The sequence below is a fragment of the Rattus rattus genome, chromosome 3 (assembly GCF_011064425.1).
Source record: "Rattus rattus isolate New Zealand chromosome 3, Rrattus_CSIRO_v1, whole genome shotgun sequence".
Classification (NCBI taxonomy): Eukaryota; Metazoa; Chordata; class Mammalia; order Rodentia; family Muridae; genus Rattus; species Rattus rattus.
This window is the reverse complement of record NC_046156.1, coordinates 157,689,662-157,712,664: the sequence shown is the minus strand read 5'-3', so window position 1 is coordinate 157,712,664 and position 23,003 is coordinate 157,689,662. Positions and strand designations below refer to the sequence as shown.

Genomic DNA, 23,003 nt, shown 5'->3' with positions numbered 1-23,003 from the left:
TTTAAAGACTGTATATTGACCCAACCCAAACCAAGATGTAACTATGAAGAGAAAAAAGCTGGACAGGGAATGGGTCATGGGAGACAAGGGATGAAGACATAATGATGTGTCTTTCACAGCAAGAACACAAGAGTAGGCAGAAACCACACACAGGTAAGACATGGACAGTGAGGGAATAACAGTGGAAGCACTTCATAGTCAGGAGAAGTCATTTTGCTCACTTGGGAAAAAACTTGGTGTGATCTTCTATTGGGTCATCACCTTCCTTCCATTTCTCCATGCATCCTCCACAGGAGAAACACCGGACGATGTCCTTTTTGCCTAGAAAAGGAATGGGGTCAGTTCTACAGCACATACACCTGTTCACCAACTCACAAGACAACTCCAGATGTTTAGATTTACTGGGCATTCACAGTCACAGGCAACCAACATGCAATTGCTTAATGAGTAAATCAAAAAGAATGTATTCTAGCTGGGGTGGGACAGAAGAACAAATTTATGAGTCTCCATGCAAGCTGGATTGTGAAGAACTACTTGTGTCTCCTCACATCATTGCCAGCAATATTTAACTAGAAATAGAAGCCCGTAACCCATGAGATTGAAGAAGACTGGCAAGAGGAGTCACTTGTTAAGACCATGTGGTAAAAAGATCATCTGTACCAGTGGAATATGTCTGTTGGATGAAGTGGATGCAGAATCCCCAGGTTCAGAGGCTGAACACTAGGGAGCTTTGGGAAACTGAAGGTCTTATGGGCCCCAAAGAGATCTATGTCAAATGGTGAAGAATACAGAAATATGTACCAGGATTTGAATATTTGGTCCACACTAAATACTGACACTAAAGAGATGCTCAGCATGAGAGCAGTGGCTGCTCTTGCAAAGGAGTCCAGTTTGGTCCCAGCACCCCATGATGGCTCACAGACAATTGCAACCCCAGTCCCCGGATCCAGCACCCTCTCTGAACTCTGAGGACATCATGCAGGCATGAGGCATGTGTACTTACATGCAGGCAAACACACACACACACACACACACACAGACACACACACACACACAAGAAGGAAACCTGACTCACCTGTGTAGAAAAGACCTGCTTTGACCAGAGCTTCAACAGCCATAGGTGATTCATGGGGCCAGTCCTTAAACGTGTCCATTCTTAGTCCTTCATTAGCAAAGACACTGTCATTGCTATAAGCTTGGATAAAAAGATGGAGGTGAGACAAGCAGGCTTTGATAGGATGTGTGCATATGCAAGCGAGTCTCTGTGTGTGCACATGTGTATATCTGTGATTGTGTGTCTGTGTGTGTGTGGGGTGCACATGTGAGTGTTTGTGTGTCTGGTGTGGGTGGATGGATCTGATGATCCATGCTGGGGTCAAAACTGTGAGTGGTTAGAAGAGCAGGAAGGAGGAAAAGATACAAGAGCTACCCTGTTAGAACTCCGGGAGCAGAGCAACAAAGTTTGGGGTGCTCCATTCATTCTATTCATATCTGTGTATGATCAATGTGTTAAAATGTAACTTAAGACTGTCCACTGACCGTGTAGCATCAGGATACAGCAAAATAGAGAGGCAATTCCTGTTTCCAGACTGAGGTCATTTCCCCTGTGGCTCCCTTACAACAATCATTTTGATGGCTCACATTTTGAGATGACCAGACTGTGGGGGGAGGGGATCTCCATTAGACATTCTACCTCATCCTGGCTTCTGGATACTGGTTCTTGCATTTTCCATGCTATGAGGACTTGAAATTACATTGTCCTTGCCTTGGTCTCCCAAGTTTCTCAAGTTGAAACCTTGTTTGTATTCACACTTAACCCTAGATGAGGGTTGTTTTCCTCTTGCTTTAAGTATTTCTTTGACATAGAGAATACTACACAGTAATTTAATTAACAACAAAAAGATTTTCACAGTCTAGAAACCTATGTTTTCTTTGAGGTTTGACCTCTATTAAGCCACATGGCCACAGGGAATAGGTTCTACAGTTTTCCTTAGTGCTCACAGGGTGTTCTCTGTTTGGAGCAGGCTGGCACTTCAGACTTTCTTTGGTTTCCTTCTTTACCTGATCTCTTCACCTATCTCAGAAATCTGTCTTAGGACTTAAAGTTCTGTGTGTGTTCAAGTGTATGAAGGCACATGTGCATATATGGACTCATGCCTGCGGAAGTCAGAGGACACCCTTCACTGTTTCTCCCTGGTTGTTAGGGAGGGCAGCTAGGATGTGAAATCCCAGAAACCATGCCTCTGTCTCCCCAGCCTGGGATCACAAATGCGCAACAGTGACACCAGATGGCCAGAGAGGAGGTCAGATCCACTAGAGATGGAGTTGCGGATTATTGTAAGCTGCTACTATGTAGACATGTTGAAAGGCACTTAAGTCCTCTGCATGAACAACTGATGCTCTTAACATCTGAGACGTCCCTTCAACCCCAAGTTTATTGGGGGTGGGGGCCATGATGATTTGCTAGGTTAGAAAGCTATCCTTCTACTTATGATATTTTCAAATCAGCTCCCTTAGTGCTGGGATTGCAGGCATGGACACTGGAACTGGCACTAACCTCCTGCAGCCTATACTGGCCTCTAACCCAATATCATAGTCCAGTCTGGCCATAAGCGCCTCCTTCCAAGAGCAGCAATTACAGGGGTGAACAATCCTACCCAGTCAACCACAGACTACTTACTGTAATATGATCGCTTTCTTCCTGTCCACTCTCCCTTGTCCCCAGGTCCCTGACTCTGCTCAGCCTGAACTAGGAGCCTGTCCTACTTGCTATGTAGTTGCTCTACTGACCTAAATTCCTAACACTAGGTTTTGTTTTCCATGGGTGCTGGAATGGACCAGAGGACCAGGCCTATTCTAAGCAAACAAGTAATGTCCTCAGCTCTGTCACCTCATTTGGTTGTGAACATCCCCCAGTTTCTTAACAATGCAGCAAGCCATTTGAGGATGCTTTGGGGGTTGGGGATGTAGGTCAATGGGTAACTTGCTCTCCTAATCGTCTTGGTTCCATCCTCAGCACCTGAGAAGCTCCACTTCAGCACTCAGCAGGAGGGCCACAAGTTCAAGGCTCGTTTGAGTTCGAGGCCAACCTGGGACAGGAGAGACCCTAAAAAACTGCTTCCAAAACATTTTATCCAAAAATCTAGTTGTTTTAAGGGTAGCATCCATTACAGCACCAACACTACATAGTTATGCTTACCTGCACTAAAAACTAAGTAAGCCACTTCAATGAAGGACTCCATGATACAGAAGCTTGCCACTAAACCTAATAACATCTTAATTAATGCCATCATGGTAGAAGGAGAGAACCAGCTCCTAGAAGCTGTCCTCTGACTTGTGCACCTTCACACGTGGGACCCATGGACATACACAGACAATAATAAGTAAATAATTGAGTGTATATATTTTTTAATTTACTTTTAAATTTTTCTTTATTTTGGTCTACATGTTTGACTGCACCACATGTGTGCAGTGGCCACAGAGGTCAGAGGAAGACACTGGACCCTCTAAAACCAGACTTGCAGAGTTGTCAATTGCCAGAGGATGCTGGGAACTGAACCTGAGTCCTTTGCAAGAGCAGCAGGTGCATTAACCACTGAACCATCTCTCCCGCTCATAAATAAAGAAGAAAAACAAACCAAAGTCATCCCATAATAGGGAAATCACTAATCACTAATGAACATAAGTTTTAAAGAAGGGCTGGAGAGATGGCTCAGTGGTTAAGAGCACTAACGGTCTCTCAGAGTTCCTGAGTTCAGTTCCCAGCATCCACATCAGACAGTTCACAAATGCCTGTTACTCCACCTCCAAAATACCTGATGTTCTTGCCTTGCTTTCAAAAGAATCTGTATACACATGGCACATGCACACACACACACACACACACACACACACACACACACACAGACAGAGAGAGAGAGAGAGAGAGAGAGAGAGAGAGAGAGAGAGAGAGAGAGAGAGAACAAGCAAAGTGTTTTGAATGAGTCTGAGGTTTTTACCTGATACTACAGGTAATTCTCTTCTGACCCAGGAATTCACAAAATGTTCTCCCTGAGGAAAGAAATTTGGTTACCGACTGATGGACTTTTAAATTATGCATCCATTTGTAAGCTGCAACTAAAGAACTTCCTCCACTGAGGCCAAGTGTTTCATTAGAGCAGCCGAATTTGGGCAAAGCAGTTGTTTCGTTCTGGTTTGATTTTTACTGACTCGGGGAATGTTTACGCAGTTCCAAACATCAGTGAAATGGAAACTTTCTCAGGGCCACTCTTACCAGACAGCTCAACAACAGAACTGCAGTCACACACAGATGTATGTGACTCATGAGGAACTGAGACTCAGGAAGGCCTCACCTCAGAAGGGCCTCTCCAGTTGAGCAACTCTCCCTCTGAGAGAACTGCCCCAGGCTCTCAACCCATGCTGTCTGAGTCAGTCAGCCAGAACAGTCTCCCTTGGCTTCAGTTCGGGTGGATTTCCCAGTGCCCACCACTAGGAGGAGATCCTCGCTGGTTTGAGTCTAAATACCCAGCTGCAGGAGGCAGCTCTGAGGGCCCTGCCTCTGCCAGGCACCACAGAGGACTGAGTCTGTCATCCACGTGGAGGCAGCAGAAGGATGCTAGGGAGTGGCCTCAGGCAGAAGCAGAAGCCACCCACAGCCAGCTTGGAAAACCAAGTCTAAGCGGCTCCAGCTTAGCAAGGCAGCAGGATTTCTGTTTTCCTCTCTGCAGACAAGAGGCAGGAGAATGAGAAGAGAAAGGGAGAAAGGCACAGAATCCATCAGAAAAGAAAACAGAAACCCTCACCCTGACAGTTCAGAAATTACTCAGAACATACACTGCTGGAAATGGTGGTGTGTTTTCGATTACCGTTACATGAAGAAATCCCTCGTAGGTTTGTATGTACTTGGCAATTTCCTCTGCGGACTTCTTGCTTTGAAGAAATTCACATCTAGGATTAAAAATATGGTTAAAGTTTACTCCCAATATCAACGACATCAATATTGATGAAAAGCACCCCAATATTGCAATAAGATTATCTATATAGCAATAAATGTTCGCTAAAAAACCATCAAATTGTTGAATTTTGTACTTCAATAAAACTGTCAAATTTCCCTGAAGTTTTACTTGTAAGGATTAATATCATGCTGTTACAAAACTTTAAAATATATTAATGATAAAACACGTCATTACTTATACATCAGACCTCGTGTTGGCTAGGTACTTTTTGTCAATTTGACACAAGCTTGAGTTATCTTGGAAGAGGGAGCCCCATCAGAGAAAATGCCTCCATCAGATTGGCTTGTAGGTGAGTCTGTGTCGAGTTTCCTTGATTAGTGACTTTTGTGGGTGATCCCAGTCCACTTCGGGCAGTACTGCTGCTGGGAAGGTTGTCTTGGAAGGCATAAAAGAGATAGCTGGACCCAAGCCTGAGAGCAAGGCAACAGGCAGTGTCCCTGCACAGTTTCTGTTTGTTCTTGCTTATGTTCCTACCCTGACATCGCTTGGTGTTAGACTGTAATCTGTGCAAGGGAAACCAGCCCTTTCCTCCTCAGATTGCTTTCGGGTACGGTGTTTTGCACAACAACAGAGAGCAAAGCAGTACAAACCTTCTTATTATTTTAATTCTTATTTCGAGACAGGGTCTTTCTGTGTTGTGATGGTGTTGTCAAAGTCTTCACCTCAAGCAATCCTCCCACCTCTGTTTCTACAGTAGCCTGTACTATAGGCATGTAATACTATGCCCTGCTGTCGTTTTCTTGAAGAAAATATGAGGTTGATTCACAGCAAGTAGGGGATGGAACACACACACACTCTCTCTCTAAATCAATGTAAAAACAAGAGGTGGAAGAAGAAAGGCATCTGAGTATCAGCTATGAACTTCAACGGTATTAGACATCAATGCTCTTCTCTTTTAGGATGCATAACAATACCGTGGCTTTCTTTTTAAAGTCATGATTTAAAGCTATACATTAAAGGAATGACAAGTGGAACCATGCGTTAGCTGGAATTTGCTTTGCTATAACCCAGTCATTACTGTTCCACAGGGATGGTGGGAAAGAGGTAGTTGAAATATGGTAAGGCCAGATTTGGAGAAGTGTGTATTACACTTCCTCTGTTTTCTGTGTAATTTCCATAATGAAAGTTTGAAAACTACTTAGAGGAATGAATATTATGTGGCAGAAACAAAAACCACAGGCATAAAAACCACACTACTAAACGCATTGTTAAAATTAAGTAAAATTGTTCTAAGCAGCAATAACACAAATTCTGAATGTCCAAAATACAACACACTTGTTTGCTTCCTGCCGCACTAGTGTGAGGTGACCTAGGACCTGGCCCTCTTGTCATTTGTTGTTGTTGTTTTCAATCAGAAGATGACCTTGAACTCCCACTTCTCCAGTGTCTATCTTCCTAACATTGGGATTAAAGTCGTGTGCCATTTTATGCAGCAACCATTTTATTTCGTGCATATCTCTCCCACTTGAAATATTTTAAAGTTAGGGTTAAGTCATGAAACTACTGCTTGACAAGGCAAATTGTAGTATTTGGGACAACAAACAACATTTAATAACTCTTAGGAGGGCCTGGGGGAATGTACTTAAGGTCACTGCCCAACACCTACTTTGGGCAGCCACAGTAGCTGTAGCTCTAAGGAGGAGGAGAATACCTCTGTCTTCCAAGGGTACCAGCACTAACAGGCGCATAACCCACCACCCCAATTACTAAAAACAAAAATGTGGGTCTGGGGAGATGGCTCAATAGGTGACAGAACCCATCTAGAAAAGGCTATAGCAGGCAAGTGAGTTTTCTGGAGATGGCCCACCGTTTTGCATGACTGTGATGGGTGTGGTCTGAGAGGCAAGGTCCCCAGAGACTCCATCCCAGGGTTGCTTCTCGCTGCAGATATGCTTGCCTTTCCTGCCACTATTACATTGATTAATGATTTCCTGGGTATTTACCTACTCTGTTGTACAGATCTCCTGTAGAATCAATATGAAGATGTACTTTCATGTGGCAACACTGTTTGAACAAATCAATGATTTCAGAAAAACTGATTCTTTTGTAATTCTTGATGTGATTTTATAGAACTCCTAAATCTATACAAGTGATCCCTAGCCCCCTATAGAATAAAAGCTGCAAATAGGGCTCTGTGAAGTTTCATGTGTCACAGGAAAACAGGCTTGAAACAAGTTTACAATCAAGGAAAACATTCTTTTTTGGTCAGGAATGAGGCCACTCTCTGGGAACTAAAGGTAATAAACTGAGAAGGGACAATTTATTGTAGGCACAAGGACAGAAAATAAATGATTGACTAGCTTATCTATCCAAGAATTCAAAACGATGACACAAGATAGATGACTTTTCTCTTGACAAAGACATGCTAACTTATGACAAAAACTATTGCTTTAAACTTATATTGAATTTATGGAGCTAGAAAATAGATAAGGGATGTTCAGTCAGGTACTAGTCTGCCAGGAGCCAAACCCACTTTTACACCCTCAGTCTCAGGAATGTTCTCAGGAATGTTTCAGACCCACTTATACACCCTCTGTTTCTGGGAAACCTAGCCAGTTATCTGTTCTATCAGTACACCTGCAACTTGAGGTTTATGGTCACAGGAACAGAAAGAACAATGGGAGGGTGGTGACAGTGATGAATTGGCCTTAGGCCCTGTGTAGCCTTCCTGCTTGCTTGTCTTTATAAGCCACTGCCCTGAAATAAAGTTTGAGAGCTTGATCAGACAAACGACTTGCTCTCCTTCTTTGTGCCTCCTCTCCTCCATTCTTTCGCCCCCTCCTCGGGTCTCTAGTCCTAATAGAAAGACATGTAAACAATTCTACTGTAACTCTTTAAAATGTATTGACCTATGACATAAATCATTACTTTAAGCTTACTATGAACTTATGGAATATAAAAGTGTTTAGAAAACCATGAAATCAATTATCCTTCTGTAATGGTTCTACCAAACAATGACACTTAGGTAATTTTTTGAGAAAGTATAAAAACCAAGAACAACAATAAAGTGATCGTGTCACCCTTTTCTGCTTCATTCACTGTGCATGTGCCTGTGTGTGCATCTGACTTTCTTTTCTATTTCCTTTCCTTTCCTTTCCTTTCCTTTCCTTTCCTTTCCTTTCCTTTTCTTTTCTCTCTGGCTCATGAAGAGTTAACAAACTCTGAGCCTCTCACCTGACCAGCAAAAGCCCCCAAAGTCAAAGAGTAAAGACCACAAGTTGTTCCTCCCCACTTCTCTCTACCTGTTCACAGTCAGCCTCTACTACTTTCCTCTCCTACTCTTCCACTTCTCTTCTTCTCTCTTTCATCCCTCTACTTTGTCATTTCAATAAACCTCTTCACATGGGAAAAAAAAGCCCAAGGTTTTTTTTCTTAATCCCCTGCTGCTATCACCAGGAGTTAATTTCTAGAAGCCATTAGCCTTTGGCCTCAGAATAGCAAGAGAGAGTTAAACAGCCAAAAGGCAGCTTTTGCCCCCAAACTCTCCACTCCACACCTCACTGCTATCCTCAGTTCCTAGATACCAATCAGGCCTCTGAAAGTACATAAAATACCTCACCACATAAGGACCTGAACTTGAATTTGTGTTGCCCATGTAAAAGCAGTCCACTATGTCCTTAATTGTAATCCTGGAGGAATAGAGACGGATGGATCCCATGGGCCTGTCTCAATATAAAAGATGAAGCTTGATGAGGTATGTCAACCTGTGACTTCCACAGGAATGCAGAAACATACACTACATGCCAACATACCATCCATATAAGCATACTCTACATACACTGACATACTACACACAAAATATAAAAAATGAAAAGATAATGAAGCAAAAATTAGCATAAAAAACCATTTAAGATCATGTGATTCAAACTTTTCACTATGTGACCAGACTTTCCTTACTTGAAAAGTTCTGAGGTGATCCCATATTGGAAAAGAGAAAGATCAGAACTCAAGGGAATACTCCTACAATGTGACTCTTTTGCCTCTAGCTTTATTTTGCTTTGTAAAAACTAAAATACTTATCCACATACTTGGGGAACCACTTGGCATGCTCCTTCCAGGGATCATCTCCTTCTTCCCAGTTTCCCAAGCATCCGCCACAGGAGAAACACTGCACAGTGTCCCTTTTACCTACAGAGGCAGAAACATGTTTGAATGGCCAGCAGTGGTACCAGCTGTGTATTGGACCTGGTCATACCGTATCAGAACACTGCAGCATACCTGATCTTCCATGACCTCTCTGGCTGAGCCCTGTCCACAATCCCACTGCCCTAAATGACCTCCTTCTGAGCTCTAAACCTCAATTCCCCAGCCATGGCCATCCTCCACATACACAACCCTCAACATGCTATCTTCTCTCTGATAGAGGTAGCTCATAGCTTTCAGGACCAAAGTAATGGAAAAGCGGGTTGGGGATTTAGCTCAGTGGTAGAGCACTTGCCTAGGAAGCACAAGGCCCTGGGATCGGGTCCCCAGCTCCGAAAAAAAAAAAAAAAAAAAAAGAACCAAAGTAATGGAAAAGCAAAAACTAAAACTAGCTGGCATTGCCTTGGCCATGTCATTTCTATAAAAATGGAGACACAATTCTTTGAGCCTCAATGAACTCAACTACAAAATGTGGAGAAACAGCAAACTGGTTGAGTTAGAATTAGTGCTCAACCATGCATGGCTGTTGTGATTGTCATTCACATCTGCTCTAACACCTGTGTGTGGCCGAGGGATTTCAAAGTGTAGGATTCTCAAGGCACTTGCCTCATGGATGGGAGCTAAACAAGTAAAAGAAAAAAATCCTTTCAAAACTACAGAAGTAGTGGTTGGGGATTTAGCTCAGTGGTAGAGCGCTTGCCCAGCAAGCGCAAGGCCCTGGGTTCAGTCCCCAGCTCCGGAAAAAAAAAAAACTATAGAAGTTAAGTTAGTCAATGAAATATATGAGTAGCAATGTTATTGAAACCAGAAGACAGTGGAATCGAGCTATCTCATGGTCCATGTTCAGGACCTTAGGACCCGAGCTCATTTCCTGGATTCTTTTTATATGTGTTTTCTAGTGCTGGAACTAAACCAATGGCCTTTCACATGCTAAACATTAACCCTCCAGTGATGAGCTACATCTTGCAGTCAATACTTTCTAAGGTACACATTTATAGAAAACCTTTAATTTGATACATATTTGCAAACTAATAAAGCTACACTAAAAGTAAATTAAAGTTGGAAATAAAATTATTAAAGTTGATGTTTAATAAACTAGAACTCATATCTAACATAGCACAGTTAACAAATAAGGAATGTTTAACAAGAAGTAGTAACAATAGAAGAGGAGGAAGAGTGGGATGGAAGAGGGGGAAAGAGGAGGAAAAGGAAGAAGGGGAAGAGAAGGAAGAGGAGGAAGGAGAAGAGGAGGAAGGAGAAGAGGAGGAAGAGGAGGAGGAAGGGGAAGAAAAACAAAGAGGATGGAGAGATGACTCAGTGGTTAAGAGGACAATAGGAGTGGACTGGAATTTGGTCCCAGGACCCACCTCAGGCAGTTGACAACCACTTGTAATCCCTGTTCCAGGGGACCTGACATTCTTTTCTAGACTCCATGGATACCTGATCTCATAGTGCAACAATCCCCACAAACACACACAAATACATATTTTTAAAAAAAACTATACTTTATATTTCACAGAAACACCTAACAAAACGGAATCCTCTTACCTGTGAAGACAAAGCCAGCTGCTGAGAGCACACGTGGTGATGTCCCATGGGCATAAAACGGCCAGTCCTCAAAGGACTCCAGTCTGGCCTCCTCCTCATGGTACCTTGCTTTGCCACCTCTCGGCAGCGTCTCTGGACTCTTCACCCGTATGTCGTACTTGCCAATGTTACCAACATCTTTGCCAGAAAGGAACTCACATACTGGACGTAATTTCCGGTGAACTTCTATGGGAACTTTCCTCAGTCTGGTGGCAAAAAGGATTAAGCTACAGCAGAAGCACTGAACCCCATGTTTCACACCCGTGTAGTAAAACCCAGCAGCTGCCATCTCCTGTGGGGTCCACGATCTGAACGCATCATAGGTCACAAAAGTCTTCAGTCGTTTGGCTTCACTGCGCATCTGTGCATTAAAACCTTTCTTCATTTTCATTCGTGTTTTATGGTCTTCTTCTTGTTGTCTCTTGAAGACTTGAAGTGCATCCACTCGGAGAAGAGTAGAGAACTCAGAGACCGAGTCATCATCAAACTCACAAATTCTCTCCTCAAAGGCTTCTCCCTGGGCTGCCATTTTCTAAATGGGAAAGGAAAGCAGAGGGCTGGTGTTTGCAGTGTTTTTGTTATTATATGTAAAGAACTGTGTCTCAGGCCAGAAAGATGGCTCAGTGGGTAAAGAGGCTTCCCCAAGCCTGATGTCTTCAGTTTGTTGCCCAGGTCTTTCAGGGTAGGTTGGAGACAAATAATCTTGTATATCGACCTCTGACATTCACTTGTAAAAGACAGAAAGAAGTTGCTTAAGAAACTATTAACTATGAAACATCAATATTCACTTACTTAATCAGAAAATGTTTGCTAAGCACCTACCTGTGTGTCAAGCAGTGAGCTGGGCCTCAAGGCCTGGCAGTGAGTCACAGGGTCCTGAATCCATCCACGAAATCTTGCAAGTGTCCTTTATCCTGATTGAGTGCTTATTTTAGCATCTTGCATGTAGCCCATTCTAGCCTAGAATTTAAGGTTGAAGCTCATAACCATAGTAGAGTATGTAGTCTGGGACTCTATTTGGTTTTGTAACAATGTACTTGGTATCCTAGGTCCTTCACCTGCATACACTCCTCCTTGTGTTTGTCAGAAGCCAGCATGCATTGGGCTACATGCGTCTCATATACAGTATCATCTCTGAACAATACTATAGGTCTCCCTGCTCCTAGCAACAATTAAACTTAGACAGTCTGTACTCAAGTGTATTCCCAAAATACTGGGATAGGAGCATTAGAAAGTCTAATCTGGCCTGAAATGGTTTGGGGTACGTATGCAGGAGGGCATCTTTACAAAGCCTTATTCCCCATTTCCATATGCACATATACAGTTAAAATCATATGCATTCTGGGAAGTGACATGCATCATGAGCAGGGACTGACAAAGCTCACACCTGTCCATGGGAACAGAGGGTCCTTACCTGGTGCCCAACCTTCCCTTTTCCTGAGCCCCAGAAACGCAACCACCAAATGATAATTAGTCCCATGAACACTCTCACTCACATTGTTGGCTATCGACCTGAAGGTGAGTTTGTACCATTGTTTCCTTCCAGTGAAGGTTGCTTTGTTTTTTTGCAAAAAATCTGTGAGCCTCTCTTTCCAATTCCAACTCCAACTCCAATTCCATCATAGGAGTCCGAGAACTGGGAACAATCCAACCCAGCATCTCAGCCTCTTGGATGCTAGGATGTTTACGGGCATGTGTCATCGTGCCCAATTCCAAGTGTGAATTATGGAGACAATGTAGAATATGGTAGATGCTCACCATGTGTGTTAAAGAAAAAACATACAAAATTGTGTACCCTTATATTGACAATCTGACAATATCATTCAGTTAAAAATTATTCTTGAAGACTTTATTTTTTTCATTTATTTACTCTTTTATTTATATGAGTACACTGTTGCTGCCTTCAGACACACCAGGAGAGGGCTTCGGATCCCATTACAGTTGTGAGTTGCTATATGGTTGCTGGGAATTCAATGCAGGACTTCCGGGAAGAGCAGCCAGTGCTCTTAATCACTGAACCATCTCTCCACCAACCAAAGATATTATTTTCAACTCTGTGTGTGGGTGTATATATTGTAGGAAAGGTGTTGGATGCCCAGGAGCTGCAGTTATGGGTGGTTGTGAATAGGCTGGCCTCCAGGCCCTGAGCCAAAATGGATTCCTTTGCAAGGGTAGACCCAACTGCAAAGCCATCTCTCTGGCTCCTTAAAAACATTATCTTTATTGTGTTCACTTTCCAGGCTTAATGCTTCGTGTGAACTCTAGATGCCCCTGCTTCAGGCCCAGAGCTGAGTCTGGGAAGTAGACTCTGGGGTTCACGGGTTCTTACAACGTTTTACAATGGGTTGTACAGAGCAGGTGGATAGTGGCAGGGTGGAGACATCTATTAAAGGAGAGTTATTAATGAGCTCAGGATCATGCCTGGACTATGACCTGGTTCTAAGAGAGGACGGAAATGGCTATGCACACCATTTTATATGATATTACACAGTGCATGCCACCCCATGTTCTTACAAAGCTGGGTCTTCTTGAGCTCCCTTGGTCGAGTGAAGCCCAGGTAGGGAAAGGGCTCCAGTCTTCCACCTGTCATGTTAGTCTCTGGAACCTCGTTCTTCACCCCATTCCCTGTTCTTCCGACTATAGTAGTTGTTGAAATGGCTACTATAAAATATATGAAATATTTTCCTCTTGGCTACAAGTTACATGGAACAATTGACAAATTTCTGTAATGTAATGAGTTTTGGCTGTGTGTGCTGCTAGGAATGAGCTCAAGGTCTTCTGTACGCTAAGCAGGAGCCAGCCACTGAACCACACCCCCAGCCAGCAGTGTAGGTCTGTTTTTAGTTTTGTTTACTTGTGTTTTGTTGTTTGTTGTTGTTGTTGTTCTGAGTTTTTTGAAACAGAAATTCACTGTGTGGCCTTGGCTGTCCTGGAACTCACTCTTTAGATCAGTCTTTCATCTGACACCTAGAGGAGGTGACAGCAGTGACACATTTGATGCCACATAGTAATGAGCTCTTCTCACTTCTGTATAAAATCTCCTAGAAATCTATCAGTCCTCAGGCTGCTCAGCTCTATGACTAGTTATTTTTACACAGGTCCCCTGATCCCTCCCACCATCCCCCACATACACACACTTACAGTCTCCTTAGCAATTATGAGACAAAGGTCATGCCCTTATCTAGAGACACAGTTCCCCAACTCTAGCTTCCTGCTCCTTCCCAGTACTGAAGGAGCCCGCCCAGACCTGACAGCCTAAGGCTTTGCTTAGTTATTTTCAGTTTTGCTAGCACAGCCTGTTGTTATTTTTTCTGTTGCTGGGATAAAATACCCTGACAAAAGCAGCTCACAGAAAAGAAGGCTTATTCTGACTTACAGTTTGAAGATCTGTATTTCATGGTGGCACAGAAAGCTTGACAGGAGCAGGAAACCAGCTGGTCACAGTGCATCAGCAGCAAACAGGCAGAGAAAGCAAGGAGGCAGTGTCACAGGCTATAAAGCCTCCAGGGGCCCACTTCCTCCAACATACTCCACCTCCTTTTTAAACTTAAGCAACCCATTCGTTTACATCTCAAAAGATATCCTTCTTCCCAGTTACCCCTCCACAACTCCCCCATCCCATATCTGCCCTCTCCCCCCTCCCTTTTACCTCTCTCCTGCCCCACTGCTCCAGCATCTCCCTATGCTGGGGCATCAAACCTCCACAGGAACAAGGGTCTCCCCTCCCATTGATGTCAGACAAGGCCATCCTCTGCTACCTATGGAGAGAGCCATGGATCCCTCCAGGATACATTCCTTGGTTGGCCCTCTAGTCCCTGAGGGCACCTTCCTATGGGGTTGCAATCCTTCTGTCAGCTTCCGCTACTGGGGTCCTTGCATGTTTCACCTCTTAAACGTTTCAAGGTCTTACCCAGTAGACCACCAGCTTGAAACCAAATGCTCAAACCATGAACAGCCCGTGTGGACACTTCACATTCAGACCACAGGATGAACCCAGACACAGAATTCTCCACTAACATCTGTATCTGAATACCTCCCTCCAACCTCTCCTGCCTGTCATCTTTCCTTTTTCATTTTCTAAACTTATTTTTCTTACCATGTATCTCTAAACATGGTGGTTTTGCTCTCTTAGGAAGTCACCAGGATACAACTGGATCTTCACCTTAATGATTTATTCTAAGCAGCTTACACAGCTCCCACCCTGAAAACAATAAAGGTTCCACTCCTATAATTCTACACTGGGTATTCCATTTCAACCCATGATCCTTTACAGAACTCTCAAACGATTGTGGCATGGCTAATCTTGGTTGGTAACTACACACTTCATCTATCCTGTTGCTATGGCATCCCTTCATTAGTATTAGAGCCAACTTCTGCATGATTAAAATATAGACTGAAGACCAGCAGCTCTCCAGGAAACTTCTAGGAGTCTAGGGCCACACTGGTGCTGCTGAGACAGCCAGTGTCGTAGACTAAATAACTACCAAATCTTAGCCATTCTAACAATGGCTGTCTCACACATCATTGATCAATGTCTCATACAGTCACTGTGAGACTTCCCAGACCCCATCCTGTGAGCCAATCTCATAAATCCCGTGTATTTGGATATATATCCACAACTACATATCTATCTTTATCTATATATCTAAATCTATATGGGTACATTCTATCAGTTGTATTCCTTTAGAGAACTCTGACTTTAGAGAACAGAATGGAGAACTTCCCAGAAAAAGGAAGTGACAGCTGCAAAGCCCCTTGAGTAAGAGTGTATAAATATTTTTGTTGCAGGGCATAAAGAAATGAGCTTCAAACTCACTAGGAAACATTCTTACTATATTTTATAGCCTTTGTAGTGCCAGAAGATGCTATGCAGGCTGCAGGAAGTTGTGGAGAGGCATCAGTGATCTTATACAGAACGGGTCTCTGCAAGCTATGTCACTGTTCCTAGGCGAAGGATTTCCACTTGTGCAATACTGGCATGCTGGTTGTGGGGTGGCAAACCTCATTGTGATTACATTTGAGGCCAGTCTACCGAAGGGAATTTCCTGGCTTTGTAATCCTCATGCACAGTTCATGGCTGGGGAGGTAGGTCATACACCCTAGAGTAGAAACCACTCTAGCATGCAGTTTTGTCGACCCACTGTCTGTTCCTGGTGAGTTGCATGCATGTGCACCTGTCCAGGAGCTATCTCAGATCTATGAATAGAAAACACACACACACATACACACATACACACACACACACACACACACACACACACACACACACACACACACAGGAAATTTAGTGGCTTACAGGCTGTAATCCAGTTCAACCAATTCAACAATGACTGTCCCTTTTCACAAAAGCCAAGAATCTGGTTCAGTCTACAAGGCTGCATGCCTCAGCTGGTCATCAGTCTACATTGGAATCCCAAAGAAGTTCTAATAGTAGTGAAGGAAGCCTCAGCGACAGGATAGATGGGTTTTCCAGTGACAGTGAGGGGAGTAGGAAAAAAGCAAGAGCATCTTTCCATACCTCTCTTTTACATAGGTTAACGCTTAAAGACACAGCCCTGACTTAGGGTGGCTCTTCCCACCTAAAGTGTATCAAGAAAATCCATTACAGATATACCCAGCTGCTTGGTTTTTATAGGATTTCAGATGTAATAAAATTAACAACTAAGATCATCATCAAAATAAGAGATTGAGTATGAGGCAGTGGGCTGTGAAAGGTACCCTGATTCCTGACCAAGATAGGACGAATCTCCAGAGACCCTAAAAGGGACGGCAGGCACATTCCCAGTCTCCCAGGAGATCAAGGGTTCACATAACTGCAGCCCCTCACAGACACCTGTAGAGAGGTTTGAAACAGTCCAGTCACATAGGGCAAGGCCACAATCCCCTCCTCCACAGGTGAGGATGTGACCACTGGTCACAAAGGCTCATGACAGATCAATCATAGACACAGGACCATGCCCCCAAATATGTAGATGAGGTCTTCCCAAGCTCTCAGCCTGAACCAATAGGAAGTACCTGCTGTCAGACACTGACCCATTGAAAAACTGTATTTAAAAATCATGTTCAGAAGGATTAAAGGTGTGCAGGAATTATTCCATTGTCTGAGAGCATCTGTTGTAAGAGCTGTAACACCTCTGCTTGGGGAAGAGATCATTTCTCCTGAAATCAAAGCCAGAAGCTCTCCTGTACCCCTCGCCAGGTAGTCAGTCTCCTGCTGGCTCAGCCCTGACCGAGCAAGGGAAGCAGCAGTGGTGGAAAGGAGCAGGACCAGCAGCAGAGGTGGCAGAAGAGGTGCCCCCTCCATGTCCCAGTTCTCTTCCCTTTTCCTGAACCCAAACACCTACCCAGGGCCGAGATCTCTGTGGAAAACCCCCAGCCAGAAGTCCCACAATTGAGCGCTGAGCCGTAAGTGGCATGGCTTACCTATTGCCTCAAACAAGGTTCAGGAATTCTGTGGAAGAGGAGGTAAAAAGAATGTCAAAGAGTGATGATGGTGAGAGATGCTGTGAGATGAAAACCACTGGATTCCCTCCCCCCCCATTTTTATTGATTGTGTATTTCCTTTTTTTTTTCCCGTTTTTTAATCTTATTAACTTGGGTATTTCTTATTTACATTTCAATTGTTATTCCCCTTCCCAGTTTCCAGGCCAACATCCCGCTAACCCTCCACCTCCCCTTCTATATAGGTGTTCCCCTCTCCATCCTCCCCCCATTACCACCCTCCCCTCAAAAATCATGTTCACTAGGTTTCAGTCTTGGCCAGGACCAAGGGCTTCCCCTTCCACTGGTGATCTTACTAGGCTATTCATTGCTACCTATGAGATTGGAGCCCAGGGTCAGTCCATGTATAGTCTTTGGGTAGTGGCTTAGTCCCTGGAAGCTCTGGTTGCTTGGCATTGTTGTTCATATGGGGTCTCAAGCCCCTTCAAGCTCATCCAGTCCTTTCTCTGATTCCTTCAACGGGGGTCCCGCTCTCAGTTCAGTGGTTTGCTGCTGGCATTCGCCTCTGTATTTGCTGTATTCTGACTATGTCTCTCAGGAGCGATCTACATCCGGTTCCTGTCGGCCTGCACTTCTTTGCTTCATCCATCTTATCTAATTTGGTGACTGTATATGTATGGGCCACATGTGGGGCAGGCTCTGAGTGGGTGTTCCTTCTGCCTCTGTTCTAAACTTTGCCTCCCTATTCCCTGCCAAGGGTATTCTTGTTCCCCTTTTAAAGAAGGAGTGAAGCATTCACATTTTGATCATCCGTCTTGAGTTTCATGTGTTCTGTGCATCTAGGGTAATTCAAGGATTTGGGCTAATAGCCACTTATCAATGAGTGCATACCATGTGTGTTTTTCTGTGATTGGGTTATCTCACTAGGATGATATTTTCCAGTTCCATCCATTTGCCTATGAATTTCATAAAGTCATTGTTTTTGATAGCTGAGTAGTATTCCATTGTGTAGATGTACCACATTTTCTGTATCCATTACTCTGTTGAAGGGCATCTGGGTTCTTTCCAGCTTCTGGCTATTATAAATAAGGCTGCTATGAACATAGTAGAGCACGTGTCTTTTTTATATGTTGGGGCATCTTTTGGGTATATGCCCAAGAGAGGTATAGCTGGGTCCTCAGGTAGTTCAGTGTCCAATTTTCTGAGGAACCTCCAGACTGATTTCCAGAATGGTTGTACCAGTCTGCAATACCACCAACAATGGAGGAGTGTTCCTCTTTCTCCACATCCTCACTAGCATTTGCTGTCACCTGAGTTTTTGATCTTAGACATTCTCACTGGTGTGAGGTGAAATCTCAGGGTTGTTTTGATTTGCATTTCCCTTATGACTAAAGATGTTGAACATTTCTTTAGGTGTTTCTCAGCCATTTGGCATTCCTCAGCTGTGAATTCTTTGTTTAACTCTGAACCCCATTTTTAATAGGGTTATTTGTCTCCCTGCAGTCTAACTTCTTGAGTTCTTTGTATATTTTGGATATAAGCCCTCTATCTGTTGTAGGATTGGTAAAGATCTTTTCCCAATCTGTTGGTTGTCATTTTGTCCTAACAACAGTGTCCTTTGCCTTACAGAAGCTTTGCAGTTTTATGAGATCCCATTTGTCGATTCTTGATCTTAGAGCATAAAGCATTGGTGTTTTGTTCAGGAAATTTTCTCCAGTGCCCATGTGTTTGAGATGCTTCCCCACTTTGTATTCTATTATTTTGAATGTATCTGGTTTGATGTAAAGGTCCTTGATCCACGTGGACTTAAGTTTTTACATGGTGATAAGCATGGATCTATATGCATTCTTCTACATACTGATCTCCAGATGAACCAGCACCATTTGCTGAAAATGCTATCTTTTTTCCATTGGATGGTTTTGGCTACTTTGTCAAAAATCTAGTGACCATAGGTGTGTGGGTTCATTTCTGGATCTTCAATTATATTGCACTGGTCTATTTGTCTGTCTCTGTACCAATACCATGCAGTTTTTATCACTATTGCTCTGTAATACTGCTTGAGTTCAGATATAGTGATTCCCCCAGAAGTCCCTTTATTGATGAGGATAGTTTTTAGCTATCCTGGGTTTTTTGTTATTCCAGATGAATTTGCAAATTGTTCTGTCTAACTCTTTGAAGAATTGGATTGGTATTTTGAAGGGGGTTGCATTGAATCTGTAGATTGCTTTTGGTAAAATGGCCATTTTTACTATATTAATCCTGCCAATCCATGAGCCTGGGAGATCTTTCCATCTTCTGAGGCCTTCTTCAATTTCTCTCTTCAGAGGCTTGAAGTTCTTATCATACATATCTTTTTATTTGCTTGGTTAAACTCACACCAAGGTATTTTATATTATTTGGGACTATTATGAAGGGTGTTGTTTCCCTAATTTCTTTCTCGGCCTTTTTCTCTTTTGTGTAGAGGAGGGCTACTGATTTATTTGAGTTAATTTTATACCCAGCCACTTTGCTGAAGGTGTTTATCAGGTTTAGTAGTTCTCTGGTGGAACTTATGGGATCACTTAAGTATACAATCATATCGTCTGCAAATAATGATATTTTGACTTCTTCCTTTCCAATCTGTATCCCTTTGGTCTCCTTTTGTTGTATGATTGATCTGGCTAAGACTTCGAGAACTATATTCAATAAGCAGAGAGAGAGTGGGCAGCTTGTCTAGTCCCTGATTTTAGTGGGATTGCTTCAAGTTTCTCTCCATTTAGTTTAAAGTTAACTACTGGTTTGCTGTATATGGCTTTTACTATGTTTAGGTATGGGCCTTGAATTCCTATTCTTTCCAGGACTTTTATAATGAAGGGGTGTTGAATTTTGTCAAATTCCTTCTCAGCATCTAATGAAATGATCATGTAGTTTTGTTCTTTCAGTTTGTTTATATAATGGATTACGTTGATGGTTTTCTGTATATTAAACCATCCTGCATGCCTGGGATGAAGCCTACTTGATCATGGTGGATGATTGTTTTGATGTGCTCTTGGATTCGGTTTGCCAGAATTTTATTGAGTATTTTTGCGTCGATATTCATAATGGAAATTGGTCTGAAGTTCTCTTTCTTTGTTGGGTCTTTGTGTGGTTTAGGTATAAGAGTAATTGTGGCTTCATAGCAGGAATTCGGTAGTGCTCCATCTGTTTCAATTTTGTGGAATAGTTTGGACAGTATTGGTATGAGGTCTTCTATGAAGGTCTGATAGAATTCTGCACTGAACCCATCTGGACCTGGGCTCTTTTTGGTTGGGAGATTTTTAATGACTGCTTCTATTTCATTAAGAGTTATGGGGTTGTTTAAATGGTTTATCTGTTCCTGATTTAACTTCAGTACCTGGTATCTGTCTAGGAAATTGTCCATTTCCTGCAGATTTTCAAGTTTTATTGAATATAGGCTTTTGTAGTAGGATCTGATGATTTTTTGAATTTCCTCTGTTTCTGTAGTTATGTCTCCCTTTACATTTCTGATTTTGTTAATTTGGACACACTTTCTGTGTCCTCTCCTTAGTCTGGCTAAGGGTTTATCTATCTTGTTGATTTTCTCAAAGAACCAACTTTTGGTTCTGTTGATTCTTTCTATGGTCCATTTTGTTTCTACTTGGTTGATTTCAGCTCTGAGTTTGATTATTTCCTGCCTTCTACTCTTCCTGGGTGTATTTGCTTCTTTTTGTTCTAGAGCTTTTAGGTGTGCTGTCAAGCTGGTGACATATGCTCTCTCCTGTTTCTTTCTGCAGGCACTCAGAGCTATGAGTTTTCCTCTTAGCACAGCTTTCATTGTGTCCCATACGTTTGGGTATGTTGTACCTTCATTCTCATTATATTCTAAGAAGTCTTGAATTTCTTTCTTTATTTCTTCCTTGACCAGGTTATCATTGAGTAGAGCATTGTTCAACTTCCATGTATATGTGGGTGTTCTCCCCTTATTGTCATTGAAGACCAGCTTTAGCCCGTGGTGGTCTGATAGGACGCATGAGATTATTTCTATCTTTCTGTATCTGTTGAGGCCTGTTTTATGACCTATTATATGGTCAATTTTGGAGAAAGTACCATGAGGTGGGTTGAATTCTATCCTTTGGTTTTAGGATAGAATGTTCTATAAATATCTGTTGCGTACATTTGGTTCTTGACTTCTCTTGGTCTGTCTATGTCTCTGTTTAATTTCTGTTTCCATGACCTGTCCATTGATGAGAGTAGGGTGTTGAAATCTCCTACTATTATTGTGTGAAGTCCAATGTGTGCTTTGAGCTTTAGTAAGGTTTCTTTTATGTTTGTAGGTGCCCTTTTATTTGGAGCATAGATATTTAGGATTGAGAGTTCATCTTGGTGGATTTTTCCTTTGATAAATATGAACTATCCTTCCTATCTTTTTTGATGACTTTTAGTTGAAAATCAATTTTATTCGATATTAGAATGGCTACTCCAGCTTGCTTCTTCAGACCATTTGCTTGGAAAGTTGTTTTCCAGCCTTTCACTCTGTGGTAGTGTCTGTCTTTGTCTCTGAGTGTGTTTCCTGTATGCAGCAGAATGCAGGGTCCTCATTGCTTATCCAGTTTGTTAACCTATGTCTTTTTATTGGGGAGTTGAGACCACTGATGTTGAGAGATATTAAGGAATAGTGATTATTGCTTCCTGTTATATTCATATTTGGATGTGAGGTTGTGTTTGTGTGCTTTTCTTCTCTTTGTTTTGTTGCCAACACGATTAGTTTCTTGCTTTTTCTAGGGTGTAGCTTGCCTCCTTATGTTGGGCTTTACCATTTATTATCCTTTGTAGCGCTGGATTTGTAGAAAGATATTGTGTAAGTTTGTTTTTGTCATGGAATATCTTGGTTTCTCCATCTATGTTAATTGAGAGTTTTGCAGGATACAGTAACCTGGGCTGGCATTTGTGTTCTCTTAGGGTCTGTATGACATCTGTCCAGGATCTTCTGGCTTTCATAGTCTCTGGCGAGAAGTCTGGTGTGATTCTGATAGGTCTGCCTTTATATATTACTTAACCTTTTTCCTTACTGCTTTTAATATTCTTTCTTTATTTTGTGCACTTGGTGTTTTGATTATTATGTGACGGGAGGAGTTTCTTTTCTGGTCCAATCTATTTGGAGTCTGTAGGCTTCTTGTATGCTTATGGGCATTTCTTTCTTTAGGTTAGGGAAGTTTTCTTCTATGATTTTGTTGAAGGTATTTACTGGTCCTTTGAGCTGGGGGTCTTCACTCTCTTCTATACCTATTATCCTTAGGTTTGATCTTCTCATTGAGTCCTGGATTTCCTGTATGTTTTGAACCAGTAGCTTTTTCCGTTTTACATTATCTTTGACAGTTGTGTCGATGATTTCTATGGAATCTTCTGCTCCTGAGATCCTCTCTTCTATCTCTTGTATTCTGTTGGTGATGCATGTATCTACGGCTCCTTGTCTCTTCCTTTGGTTTTCTATATCCAGGGTTGTTTCCCTGTGTTCTTTCTTGATTGCTTCTATTTCCATTTTTAATTCCTTCAATTGTTTGATTGTGTTTTCCTGGAATTCTTTCAGGGATATTTGTGATTCCTCTCTATAGGCTCCTACTTGTTTATTTATGCTTTCCTGCGTTTCTCTAAGGGAGTTCTTCATGTCTTTCTTGAAGTCCTCCAGTATCATTATCAAATGTGATTTTAAATCTAGGTCTTGCTTTTCTGGTGTGTTTGGATATTCAGTGTTTGCTTTGGTGGGAGAATTGGGCTCCGATGATGCCATGTAGTCTTGGTTCCTGTTGCTTGGGTTCCTGTTGTCTGTTGTTGGGTTCA

The 23,003-nt window shown here is 42.5% G+C and overlaps 1 protein-coding gene across 5 annotated transcripts; it reads right to left on the bottom strand.

Annotated features, from left to right (window-relative positions):
• Window positions 1–202: 202 nt before the first annotated feature.
• On the bottom strand, window positions 203–15,090 carry LOC116897086 (baculoviral IAP repeat-containing protein 1b-like). Of its 5 annotated transcripts, XM_032898720.1 has the most exons (9): window positions 14,842–15,090; window positions 14,122–14,179; window positions 11,568–11,705; window positions 10,707–11,472; window positions 9,044–9,143; window positions 4,866–4,947; window positions 3,999–4,050; window positions 1,076–1,195; window positions 203–321 (listed from the first exon to the last, which is right to left on the bottom strand). In XM_032898720.1, exons 4-9 carry the CDS (start codon window positions 11,272–11,274, stop codon window positions 218–220), a joined length of 1,026 nt encoding a protein of 341 aa, XP_032754611.1. In that variant the 5' UTR covers window positions 11,275–11,472; window positions 11,568–11,705; window positions 14,122–14,179; window positions 14,842–15,090; the 3' UTR covers window positions 203–217. The 5 variants fall into 5 exon arrangements, with proteins under 5 accessions (XP_032754611.1, XP_032754613.1, XP_032754610.1 ...); XM_032898722.1 differs by lacking the exon at window positions 11,568–11,705; XM_032898719.1 differs by lacking the exon at window positions 14,842–15,090 and having other exon boundaries at window positions 14,122–14,223.
• Between the last annotated feature and the right edge of the window lie 7,913 nt (window positions 15,091–23,003).